Genomic DNA, 13974 nt, shown 5'->3' on the forward strand with positions numbered 1-13974 from the left:
CGATCAAGGCTACGTGTTATCTTTCTTATTTACCATACACACACCAGTGATGCATACCTCTAGTTCTATACCCTGTGGTGTAATCCTATTTATGCTTTACCACTTAAACCTACAACTCAAATCTAATCTATTACTCATACATTAATTACATAGTTACATTGTATATAATTAGCTACATGTTAATAGTCACATGAGTGCATTGAAAGACAGTCTATCCTTTAAAAATGCATTGGTACATTCCTTTGTCTAAATACTGTAGAATCCTCCGTACACAGGGTAGGCAGTCTGGCATGTTAAAGTGAAGAGATACATTATCTGAGGTAATAGATAAGTCTCATTAAGAAGATGGAATAGACTAATTCCTAGCAAATCTCCCCATGCATGAGAAAAACTTAAATTGTAAAGTGAAGAAGTAACACATCAGTTATCCCTTATGCATAGACTTGGTTTGGTATGCCAAGCAGGCAGTCTTGCTGCCACATTATACTACATAATGTTTTCTTTTATCATTTCCATTTACATCCAGGGCAAGTCAAAGAGTCTGAATACATGTCAAGGCTAGTGGTAGTAAACTCTATAACCCTACATTTCTCTCAGATGGGCTTGGCTGATATGCCCTGGAAACAAGTGTTTTCAGGAGCAGCATTAGGTCAACACTGATGCCCTCTCACAGTGCAGTCCCTTTGTGACTCATTCATCTCTCAGCTCACACCTATTGCATGATGTATGTTTGTGTGCTGACCGTACAGTGTGGATAGGATTTTGGTAACTACAAGAGCACTCAATGAAAGGAATTTAGTTTAATTTTTTCGAACAAAGATGATCATTTCCAGATTCTCACACTAAAATGAAAGATTTTTTTTCTCTACCCTGTAACCCAAATATCACACTACGCTCCAGGATGACACTGACATTTTAAAAGATCACTAAAAGTGTTCTCTTTCCAATTGCAATTATACCCTCTGTCTCCGTAGGAGGCATTGTCCTTTTTTAGCTCTCTTGCATCTTTCTAGCTTGCTTTCATTATGCTTGTTATCTCTCCATTTGCAGACCAACTTTCATATTATGAAAGATCATGTCTGCCATTTCTGTAATGAGTGTTTGACTTTTACAGCTAGCATAAACATATCAAAACTAAAGTTCACTAGTCACCACAACTCTTAAGCGCCATTCTGTTGCTAATTTGATTTTGCAAGCAATTGCTTCTCAGTGAGTGGAGGATGATTTTGCACACTCTTTCCATAGAAGGTCAGCTTCTGTGAACTCCTCATTTACGGATCTTTTTCGTGTGACATTAGGAGATGGCCTAGAACAGATTAACTAGAGCTTACTCCTTATGTTCCAGTTTAATTTCTGGATTTAACTTTTCCAATATGAACAATGTCTGAATAGAGTACACAGCATAATGATTTGAGAGAGAGAGAGAAATAGTAAATTGCTACTAATAACTGTAATTTTTAAAAAACAGTTAAATCCATACATGCTCACCAGCAAATGGAATCCTAAAAACAAACAGTGAACCAACTTGGTCTAAAGCATCTGTAGATCTGTTCATCTGGTTTATTACCAGTTCTGATCCCTAGAGTAATAGGTAATTGGTGTGTGACACTGTAGACAACACTGTTTAGGATGGGATTTCTGAAAAGGCGTCTAAGGAGTACCCCGTGACCGAAAGGGCTCATTTAGTACTTTTAACTCCTATCTAATACAAGCATCCTCTGCTGTTCTTACACATGGAACACTAACATCTCCTTTACAGCCTAACATATAGGGTTGGATTTTCAAGTGTGCTCACTGTTGGCCTTTGCTCCCTTTGAAGTTAATGGCAAAACTCCCACTGACTTCAATAGCAGAAGAGTTAGACCAGCACTTAGTGCTTTAGAAAATTCCACGCATAGCCTACAGTAAGGATAGCAGGTTTTTTTAAACCTTAGTTTCATTTTACACTGAACGGTAATTGCGTTTAAATGATAACACAGAGCTCCGTGAATGTTATGTGAGGTGTTGATTCTTCATAAAATTTACTCAGTTTATGAATAAAAGAGGGTTTTTCTAACAGCCAGCCCTGAAATTGCAATCCGGGATCTGAGAGTCAAGCTGGATTCTTTCCTTCACATGCATCATTACCAGTAATAAAGATACTGACAGGCCAAATCGTGGCCTTGGGTTATGCTTGTGTAATCATATTGTCTCCATATTATGCCCTGAGTGGAACTTGCGTCATCTCTTTAACCTTTAGTATTGCATAGGTTTCACTTTAGAGAATAGTTTGGACACAGTGGGGTTACCTGGATAATTCAAGGATGTAATTTTGCCTCCATTATCTTTTTTTAATGGTGATGATGCATGAGAGCCTCACTGACCTTTGGATCCCAAAGTTGAGTTTGTGGGGCTGGCAGTCATAGAAAGACCATCTCTGTTTCTAAACTAAGCAAACTATATATAGATTCAGCAACATGGAATCCCGCTTTACTGTCTATTTAGAGTACAACCATACCTAGATGTTCTGATTCTCCATTTAGCCATATTTTACATCAGTGTGATGCCACTGACTTTGATGGAATTACTTTGATTTGCACTGGTAAAGGTGAGAGTAAACTCAGTCCCGAAGTGTTCATCTGATCTGTGTGGTCCTGTGTTACTGTAAAATTTTTAGCTAACTTTCTAAGTGAATCTAGAATACCACATAAAGTATAATTGTGATGCTGGTAGAGCGTGGAAACTCAAATTACCTTTCCTTAAAGCTAAGCCAAATCAGAAAACAGGTATTTGTTTTGGTACCATTAGTTATATCTTGGAAGTGACTTACCATAACTAATTCATTTGATGTTCACTATAATAGCACTGAGCTTAATGAACTCATGATATTTATGTAGCTCTCTTGGGAATATCTGTAGGTGTTTTGTTGTAATTTAGGATTTGTAAAAGGAAACTAGTACTTCTCTCCTCATTTTCCTCTGGGCTGGAAATAGAGATAAATGCAGGGTTAAAGGCTGATTAGGTTCAGTTGAACATTTTCCTTATTAAAAGTATACAGGAGAACTTGGAAGACTTCATTTTTCTTTTAATCTAACTTTCAGAATTGTAGCACTCATCAGAACCATACAACCAATGTAAAACTGTTCTAGAACAGTATTTCAGAAACCTATCCAGTGTTTCATGTAATAATAAATATAGTTAGTGCCTCATTTTATTAATGTGGATGCCACCTTATTATAGATTTACATTATGTATTTACTGTTTTAGGAGGAAAAAAATCAAGGGCCAGATCCTCATCTCACACAACTCAATGTAGCTCCATTAACTTCAACAAAGCTATGCTAATTTACACAAAGTGAGGATCCATTTGCCCAGTGTTATACATGCTGAGGCCAATGACTTATTGCTGAGCAAAACAGGAGGGCAATTAAGTTATTTGTTTTATAACACAAGTTTGATAAGCAACTCTTTATTTTTAATTCTGAACAATAAGGTCTGTATTTATTGTTTCATTTTTCTATCCAAGTCAGAGAATAAGATGTTTGTTCTCAGTTTTGTGGGTCAAATCCTATGGGGCACCAGGGCTACACTTAGTCAACCTTCTCTTTCTCCTGATTCTGCCACCTTTCTGTGCGCCAGGATTGGGGAACAAGTTAGAGCAGCCTCAGAGTTGCTCTACATTGTTGATCGAGCACACATTGCTTTGGTCACACCACTTACCCCAGAGAGGAATGGGGTTCAGAAAGGGTGGCGTAGCGCTGGCTATGAATTCCCTCACATCTAGGGTATCCTCAGCTTCCCCCTTAGAGCAGCTGTCACAATTCAGGGGCAAATTGTATCTGTGATCTCTCCCCCTGTGGGCACTCCCTCCAAGTGTCAGGCCTCAATCTTCCATTTTTCCAGCCTGCAACTCCACAGTTCACCACAATTTAGACTGGATCATGAGGCTACAACACCTATTTCCACCATCCAGTCATGGTAACAGGGTGACCAATGCACCCCTCAGATGACGGAGTGCACTATCTTCACCTCTCTTTGAATAGAACCCCATAGCTCTACCCTTCTGACTGGATGCTGGGGTGGCACCCCCCTGTTTCCAACTGTATTACCATGACAGGCCCAACTGCAGTTGGCACTGTAAGGAAGTTTCCTCTCTAAGCCTGGGATCAGCAGTTAATTAAAGTGACTCAAAAAGACTTTTTCCAAACACTGTTTGCCCAAAGGTACTAACTGTCTTTACATATCTAGTCTCATCCAAACTTTTTCCTTTCCTTGCAAGTTTTGGTAGTTTCCATCTAGTCCAGCTACCTCCACCTCTGGTCTGACAGAGACATAACATAAGAACTGCCATAGTACGTCAGACCAAGATTACAGCTAGTGCAGTATCCTGTCTTCCGACAGTGGCCAGTGCCAGGTGCTTCAGAGGGAATGAACAGAACAGGCTATCATCAAGTGAACCAACCCATCATCCACTCCCAGCTTCTGGCAATCCGAGGCTAGGGACACCCAGAGCATGGGATTGCATCCCTGGCTACCTTGGCTAATAGCCATTGATGGACCTATCCTTCATGAATGTATGTAGTTCATTTTTAAACTCCATTATAATTCTGACCTTCGCAAGATCGCCTGGCAATGAGTTCCACAGGTTGACTGTGCGTTGTGTGAAAAAGTACTTCTTTTGTTTGTTTTTAAACCTGCTGTCTATTAATTTCATTGGGTGACCTCTCTTATGTGAGGAAGTAAATAACACTTCCTTATTCACTTTCTCCACACCAGTCACCATTGTATAGATCTCGAACATACACCATTCGTCATCTCTTTTTTTGAGATCGAAAAGTCCCAATCTTTTTAATCTCTCTTCATACGGAAGCTGTTTCATAACCTCAATCATTTTTGTTGCCCTTTTCTGTGCCTTTTCCAATTCTAATATATCTTTTTTTGAGATGGGGTGCTCAGAACTGCACTCAGTATTCAGGGTGAGGGTGTACCATGAATTTATATAGTGGCATTACATTTTCTGTCTTCTTATCTATCCCTTTCCTAATGGTTCCTAACATTCTTAGCTTTTTTGACTGCCACTGCACATTGATCAGATATTTTCAGAGAAGTATCCACAGTGACTCCAAGATCTTTCTTGAGTGGTAACAGCTAATTTAGACCCCATCAGACTCTGCACTTCTCCTTCTGACCTCTTGCCCACTCTGACTTTCTTCCTCTCTGGGCCAAGGTCTTAAATGGTTTAGTGCCCTCTTGATCCTAGGCTTAGGCCTGGAAGAAATTAACCTCCTAGTCTGATTGGAGCCAGGCAGGTGGGCATTTCCCAATGAAATAGCTCCCCCATTGTTTCCTTAAGTATTGTTTCCTGGGTATTCTATTTGGAGGTACCTTATCCTTGTCATTGTTTTGTTTCCCCCCCTAACAGCCTCCTTTGATTTAACTCTGTGCAGTCAGGCAGGATAATTTCTAACAGGTAACTGAATGCCTGTGATATTCATAAAAAATAATACAGATAACGCCATCATTCTTCACAGCAGCTTTAAGCCACTCCTCGGCCTCTAGAACAGTTCAAAGGGGAGTTACCATGGGCCAATGTCTGGCGAATGAGGACATTTGTGGTCACTCAGAAGGTTGAGGTATTTGATGATGTGGTCTCACTTTTTGTCATGTGTCATAAATAGAAAGGGAAGGGTAAACCCCTTTAAAATCCCTCCTGGCCAGAGGAAATCTCCTCTCACCTCTAAAGGGTTAAGAAGCTAAAGGTAACCTCGCTGGCACCTGACCAAAATGACCAATGAGGAGACAAGATACTTTCAAAAGCTGGTAGGAGGGAGAGAAACAAGGGGTTTGTGGGTCTGTCTACATTTTGTCTTTGCCGGGGATAGACCAGGAATGAAGCCTTAGAACTTTTAGTAAGTAATCTAGCTAGGTATGTGTTAGATTATGATTTCTTTAAATGGCTGAGAAAAGAATTGTGCTGAATAGAATAACTATTTCTGTCTGTGTATCTTTTTTGTAACTTAAGGTTTTTGCCTAGAGGGGTTCTCTATGTTTTGAATCTAATTACCCTGTAAGGTATTTACCATCCTGATTTTACAGGGGAGATTTCTTATTTCTAATTCTATTTTTATTAAAAGTCTTCTTGTAAGAAAACTGAATGCTTTTTCATTGTTCTCAGATCCAGGGGTTTGGGTCTGTGGTCACCTATGCAAATTGGTGAGGCTTTTTATCCAACATTTCCCAGGAAAGGGAGGGTGCAAGTGTTGGGAGGATTGTTCATTGTTCTTAAGATCCAAGGGTCTGGGTCTGTAGTCACCTAGGCAAATTGGTGAGGCTTTTTACCAAACCTTGTCCAGGAAGTAGGGTGCAAGGTTTTTGGGAAGTATTTTGGGGGGAAAGACGTGTCCAAACAGCTCTTCCCCAGTAACCAGTATTTGTTTGGTGGTGGTAGCAGCCAATCCAAGGACAAAAGGGTGGAATATTTTGTACCTTGGGGAAGTTTTGACCTAAGCTGGTAAAGATAAGCTTAGGAGGTTTTTCATGCAGGTCCCCACATCTGTACCCTAGAGTTCAGAGTGGGGGAGGAACCTTGACATCATGGAACAAAAATGACCAAAATAATTTGATCACAGCACAGCATGATTGCTATCTGAGTTCCGACTGGTTGAGAGTATCTACTTTCATTATCTTTCCATCAAGGTATTGAGATGGTCCTCATCACTGTAGTAAGGGAAAGACTCACAATCATTAACAATTTTAACTTCACAATGCTCCTGTGGGGTAGGGAAGTGGTGTTATCCACATTTTACAAATGGGGACCTGAAGTCCATCAAGAGCAGTGGCCAGATTGCATAAAAGCTCAGCACTCACAATCAAGGCCCGATTCTCATAAGAGCTTAGCTTCATTTGGAGCTTCCTTTGGGGGGAAAGCTGTATAATGTGAAAATGTGTCCCCTTGTGACTTGCCCAAGGTCATACGTGAAGTCTGTGGTAAAGCTGGGAACTGAACACGGAACTTGAGTCCTCGTGTCTTAACCAAAAGACCATCAATTTCCTCATTATGCTAAGCAGCTAGTGCTCTATTAATCTAAAGCTCTCCCATCCCTGCTGCACATGGGTAAAGATTTCCATAACATTAATTTGGAGACTAGGAGCAACCTGAGTTCTAGCACTTGCTCGCGGCTTTTGTTTTCAGTGAAAAGAAGCATTCAGCAGAAGTAATTTCCTCTAGTTAACATGTCCTGGTACACAAGAGGCTGGCGTTCAGTATCGCATGCCATCTCAAACCACCTAGGAAAATAGCTCCTGACCCCACTGTAAATGTACCATTACATCTCTCTCTAGATTTAGTCAGTTATAACTCAGACAGAACAAATGCAAAAGTGAGATCTGAAAACGGCACTCCCCCAGTTGCTTTGATCGTTGTAATAATACTTTGCAATCCTAATATCATCATCTTTTCTTTGGGGATCTCAAAGCAGTAATTATGTCTTCCAACAAATCTGTAATGTAGGTAGTATTATTGTGAACCTGCTTCTGTTCCCGTTGTCTTCAGTTGGAGAATGGTTGGGCTCTGTAATAATCTTAAAGAACGGTACACTGAAACACAGAGAGGTTTAAAGGAGAGTAGCAGAGTTGGAAACAGTCACCTCTCCTACATGCTTGCTCTAATCACGAGATTTCACTCCCTGCCCAATGAAATTTGTGATGTAGCATTAGGTGCTATAAAGCCTGGGTAATACAGAAAGAAAAGAATTCAATATATACTTTATGTATTTTGGGGGTAGTTTTTACATCATTACTTTGACAAATGTTAGAATACAGCTTACCAGCTAAAGAAAAATATTTTAAGATCCAGAGTCTATCAATAACCAAGTTTTAAAGGTCACATTTTTCAGTCAAGCAAGATTACTGCAGTTCAACTTTCTACACTTCGTCTTTAATGCCAAGTTTTCTAATATTGTAACACATCAGGACAGATGAAAATCATGCAGCCTACCTAGAGACTTCCAGCTATACCTATAGACTTCTGGCTAGTGTTGGTTCATTGTAATATTATTCTATTCTGACACTGCAGTATCCACAGAGCAGAGTGCTAATGGAAAAGTTCACTTGTAAACAGTTTAATGCTGTTTCAGAAGCCCAGCGTCAACCATAGTGGCCATCATATTTTCATGTTCCATTGAGGAAGTGTATTTAGTCTATTATAACTAATTATTAAATTCAAATATCAAACATTAAAATTATTAAAATCTGTGTTTACAGCCTAGAATTATTAGTATAGTTCATATGCCCAGAACAGTAATTGCTGCAGAAGTGTGTAATTTTGTGCACAGAGTGCCATCTTGTGGCATGTTCACACACCACAAAATCATATTGGTGCCTCCAGGCTCAACATACGATTCTTCACATCTTATTAGCTTCCGGGGATTCCAGTTAAAGAACATTTTTCACTTTCAAAAATCTCTAAAGTAGTAATTCCAAAGCTACAGAAACATTTGGCAATATTCACAAATCTCATAACGTGGTGGCTATTCTTTTGCGTCCAAATCTTGATTCTACTGGAGTCAATGACAAAGTACCCACTGAGTCCAGTAGGACCAGGATCTGGCCTTTTGTCTTGATAAAGTTAATACATTTGATCAAATTACCACTGATGCTCCAATAATTTCCCTTGATGTATACAGTTTCCATTTCAACTGCAGTTTTACATGAATTTTGTAATGAGCTTTCTTCATTTCTACACCTGCTGTATAAAGTTGTATAGTTGGTATTCCTAGTTTTGCTTAATTTTTTTAATGATTTCCTTAAAGCTACTAACCTTATAGATGATTGCTCATTAATTAAAATCATTACCAGGGATACAATTCGGAATGAACTGCTGTCTTACGGAACAAGCTAAAGGTTGATATTTGTAGCAAATTTCTATTGTTTAAAAAGATGTCTTGTATAATCAGGAATTATACTGACAAATGGAAAATCATTTAATTAATGAGGATAGCACATTCATTCCAGATGTTTGTCTATTACCGACCAAAGAAAAGGAAGAAAATAGCATTGCTCAGGGCGTAGAGCTGCCACTGAGAACAAAACAGTCAGCCCCCATACTGTTTTTCCATTACTGGTTTATGTATCTGGCATATAGTGTAATTCACAAAGATAAAAGTACAAAGGCCAAAATGTTTGAACGGGTTTTGAATGAGAAAGTTCCAGCACTTTGCATGTGTGTATGTGCTTTGTTTTTTGCATAGTGTTTTTCAAATGACCATGCAACTGATTAGTTTTCCTGCCAACGTTAGTAAGAAACACAGATAATTTGCGTTAGGGGGGAAATTCCATTTTATTTTATCAGTTTTAGAAATGTAATTACTGAATTATTTATTTTGGTTAATTAAAGGTTCGATTGGATCAACAAGCACAAAAAAGATCTTCTCAGAATAAATTTCTCCCCTTTCAACCCATATCTCTCCTTCCATGAAAGGCCTGGCAAAATATATGGGCCTTGTAGCTTAATCAATAAATTCATGGTCTTTTAGAGCAAGGGTGGGAGAAAAGACCCTTACTTCAAAGTCCCCTGCCCTGCCACCAGCCACTTCCTGGAGTGGAGGTATGTGAACTCAAGAACCTTAACTGATTGCAGCTGCCACCGACTCGCTCAGGGAGGAGAGGCTCTCACTAAGGCAATATGGACCCAAACTGCTTAAGAACGGTCTTAAGTGGAATTTTAAATGAATCTTCCAAACTAACTTTTCCTTTTTGAGTCAAATTTGCCAGGGCACAGTCTGGCAATGTCCTTGCTTTGCAAAGCAAATTGTTTCTTTTCAAACTAATAAAGCCCAAAATATTACTCTGTATGTAACAAGCCCAAATTACAGAAATTGGCTAGCAAGAAAAAAGGAATATGCTATTCTGTGTTTGAAATGGAATTAGAAATACACACAACTTCCACTGAGGGTAATTAAAAGAAGAAAAAGAAATACGGGGGTGGGCATCATGCCCAGTATTCCAGCCAAGAAACTTCCTCCTCTGGCTTATTAGTCATCCCTTTTATACTCATCTATTTTGCCGTCCACATACATGGGATGGAATAGTGGTATGGTCACGTTCTCAACCACTTCTATGTTTTCAGTTGTACAAATGTAGACTTCAGTTGTCATTGACATAACCGGTGATTCTGTGTTTTCTCCCCAAGGATTTTAGAACTTCAGCAAAATGGAGACATGGATATACTGAAGCATAAGTGGTGGCCGAAGAATGGTCAGTGTGACCTATACTCATCAGTGGATACCAAACAGAAAGGAGGTGCCCTGGACATAAAGAGCTTTGCAGGGGTGTTTTGTATCCTGGCTGCTGGGATTGTCCTTTCCTGTTTCATTGCAATGCTGGAAACATGGTGGAATAAAAGGAAAGGCTCCCGGGTTCCTTCAAAAGAGGTATAGGACCCCTTCATTTATTGTGGAATATCTTCATGCTATCTGCATACTTTTGTCTTGAATTTATAGCACTAAAGGGGGAAGGAAAACATAGGTTCTGAGATAATTCCATAGCTTTCTGATTTGTAAGATGAGCAAGGTCACTCAAAATCTGAATCGTGAAATCTGACTCTCCTTTTTTGAAGAGCTAGAAAGAAATGAAAAAAGAAAATAAATACTATATACTGGTGTTACAAGGAACTGTTCTCAATAGAACACAACAATTAGTAGTAGACTATGTTAGTAATTAGTACATTATGCCTGCTATTGTGGATCAGCTCCAGGTTTTGCCAATGAGTGTGAAAGGTCTCTTTCACTCTGGCATTCAAAACATGCCCCCCAAATGCAATAGCTCAGACTTTCAAAAACAAGTTACCAAAGCTAAACTCCTAAATCCATATTTAGGCTCCTAAATGAACTTGGTATGATTTTTAGAGGTGCAGAGGAACCTGCACTCCTATTCATTTCTGCTCTCAACATCTACTGAAGCCAAGGGCAGCTGAGGGTGCTCAGCCCTTTGGAAACCCAAGCCAGATTTATTTAGAAACCTGAATACAGACACCCATTTTTTAACATCTTGGTCAGGGAATTCTAAAAGAGTTCCCAAGGACTATAGACCTCTATTTTAGAGGAAGATATGCCATTTTATAGTAGGTCTGAGTTTGGTTCTCTCTATCTGTAGAATAATTTCCATGATAATTCAGGTATCTCATTACCAGCCCTCTGAACCCTAGTCTTAAAACAAATTGCTTACCCTGGTGGTGAAGTTTTAGCCCCGTAAAAGACCAGATAAAGCAACATTGGGGGGAAAAATCATTATTAAAATGTCCTTGACAGATACCCAGTCCAAAATGTTTGACAAGTTACAGTACATCACCACCAATTACACTTTCTCTATCTACATAGCCATAGACACCTGTTGTAGGATATTACTTTGAGTTTGTGTGAGATGGTTTTGCCATTATCTGCAGTTTCCCCAGTATTGTGCCTCGCAATCTTACGCTGTATAATCAGACAGAATTAATTACACTCACTAATTACAGTATTGATGTTTGAATTTTTAAAACCTTTTGCTTACTGTTTCAGTTCTGAGACTTTTTTTTAAACTTCTGGCAAGCGCTGTTGTTAAAAAGGAAAACCCTCTCTTCTCTTTAAACTGGGTTCCTCTGAAATGGGAAACTCCCAGTTAAAACCAGTAAAGGCTTAAATAGTAAAATATACCAAATTGTCACTTAGCCCAAACTTTCAGAAACGTCACGCTTGATACTTATTTTGTGTATGTGTGTGTGTTTCAAATTAATGGAAGCCAGGAACTTCAAAGTTATCATTGCCTCAGCTGCTATAAATTGGCCTCCCTGTACTTTTTAATATTGTTTATTGACTTGCTCTTAAATTTATGTTTTAAAGTTGATGTGAAAAGCTTGACTCAAAACTGAATTAAGTATGAAAATAAGAGCTGAATGTCCCCATTATCCCATCTATGGGGCTCATTCAAAGAATTACATCTTAACTAACTTTCATTTTAGCTTCCATGAAATCCATTGGCTCTTTCAGGCCACTAGTCCAAATTAGGGGTCATGGTGGGCCAGTTTGTGGTCAGCACGCCAGCTCTTTTTCCTGATGGCTGCTATCTTGTGCTCCAGAATCCGAGCATTTATACTGAAAAATAATTGTCCTATGGTTGTGAAAATAACCTGCCAGTCATGAACCAGAAGTAACCCATTCAATGATATCTGCCTGAGTCCGCAGACGGCCTTAACCAATAGCTCTGAGAGAAGACTGAACTCTCCCCATTAATCTGAATGGTATGTTGACTCTAATGATAATTTAAATGTGAACACTGCTGAATATTTCACTACTGACCAAAACACACAAGAGAGAAAAAGGAATGATAGTATATCTTACTGTGAGTGACGTCTCTTCTTGGTGGATTGAGTGTGCAGAGCTTGGGTTGTGGACAGAGCCAGGAAGAATACCACTTACTTATTTTTTTCCAGTCTGACCCCATTGTCATTTATAGTAGAAGAATCAGCAGCAATATTGGAGAGACCTTTAGAGGCTCAGCTAAGTCACAGATAGAGCTGTGTGAAATCTTTTGACTGAAACGTTTTTGGTGAAAAATGCAGATTGGGCAACACTGAGATATTTTACAAATTAACTTCACCTAACAGCTTCAGTGAAAAAAAAAACTTTTATAAAATTTAACACTGACATTTTCAAAATGAAACATTTTGATATTTTCGTTCAACACAACTTTTCATTTCAAAATTTCCCTTAATTTTATTTTAAAAGTCAAAAATGTTCAAAGATGGTAAACAGCAAAACAAAATGTTTCAGTTTTGTTGAAATGAAATGTTCCAATCAACCTGAAAAGAAATTGTTTTCTTTTTGAATGACCAAAAATTTTGAAAGATGATGTTCAATCCAAAACAATTTTTTTCAATTTATTGGAATTGGTAGCAGCCCAAAAAAATTCATTACTCACCTAGCTCAAGCTGCAATATTTCCCCAGTGATGTAATTTTAAACATTTCCTTGATTGCTATTTTAAATTTTAGTCATATAAAAGTCATTTTATAAAATTTCAAAATTGGAAAAAAGAGGAGACTTAAAACAGTGCACAGTGGCAAAATCATGATTTATGCACTATGACTGAGCCTCTATCTGGACACTGCATGGCCTTTGTTACCATAGCACGTGAGCACTTCCCAATTTTTTAAGAACAGACATAATCTTTCTCCATCTTCTTTCTCACCCTATAGGAGAAATAGTTTGATTCGTATAGTTGGTTTTGTTTTCTTTCGGTCGGTGGGTGTGATGTATGTCTATGTACGTGTCTGTGCATGCATAAATTATAGAGGTTTCAGAGTAACAGCCATGTTAGTCTGTATTCGCAAAAAGAAAAGGAGTACTTGTGGCACCTTAGAGACTAACCAATTTATTTGAGCATGAGCTTTCGTGAGCTACAGCTCACTTCATCGGATGCATACTGTGGAAAGTGTAGAAGATCTTTTTATATACACACAAAGCATGAAAAAATACCTCCTCCCACCCCGCTCTCCTGCTGGTAATAGCTTATCTAAAGTGATCACTCTCCTTACAATGTGTATGATAGTCAAGTTGGGCCATTTCCAGCACAAATCCAGGTTTTCTCACCCCCCCCCCCACACACACACAGGGTGAGGGAGGCGGTGAGAAAACCTGGATTTGTGCTGGAAATGGCCCAACTTGATTATCATACACATTGTAAGGAGAGTGATCACTTTAGATAAGCTATTACCAGCAGGAGAGCGGGGTGGGAGGAGGTATTTTTTCATGCTTTGTGTGTATATAAAAAGATCTTCTACACTTTCCACAGTATGCATCCGATGAAGTGAGCTGTAGCTCACGAAAGCTTATGCTCAAATAAATTGGTTAGTCTCTAAGGTGCCACAAGTCCTCCTTTTCTTTTTGCAAATTATAGAGGGAAAGTCAATCCCACGTTTAGTTCTCACAATAGTGAGGTCTCTGGTACCTTTTTATCTCTT

The 13974-nt window shown here is 38.9% G+C and overlaps 1 protein-coding gene across 4 annotated transcripts in view; it reads left to right on the forward strand.

Annotated features, from left to right (window-relative positions):
* GRID2 (glutamate ionotropic receptor delta type subunit 2) overlaps positions 1 to 13974 on the forward strand; it is a 1015652-nt gene that overhangs the window by 997257 nt on the left and 4421 nt on the right. For all 4 annotated transcript variants that reach the window (XM_074950595.1, XM_074950596.1, XM_074950598.1 and 1 more), the window contains one exon: positions 10169 to 10409. In XM_074950595.1, coding sequence (XP_074806696.1) covers positions 10169 to 10409 — 241 coding nt within the window. The remainder of the gene's footprint in view (positions 1 to 10168; positions 10410 to 13974) is intronic.

Source organism: Natator depressus, chromosome 4 (assembly GCF_965152275.1).
Source record: "Natator depressus isolate rNatDep1 chromosome 4, rNatDep2.hap1, whole genome shotgun sequence".
Classification (NCBI taxonomy): domain Eukaryota; kingdom Metazoa; phylum Chordata; order Testudines; family Cheloniidae; genus Natator; species Natator depressus.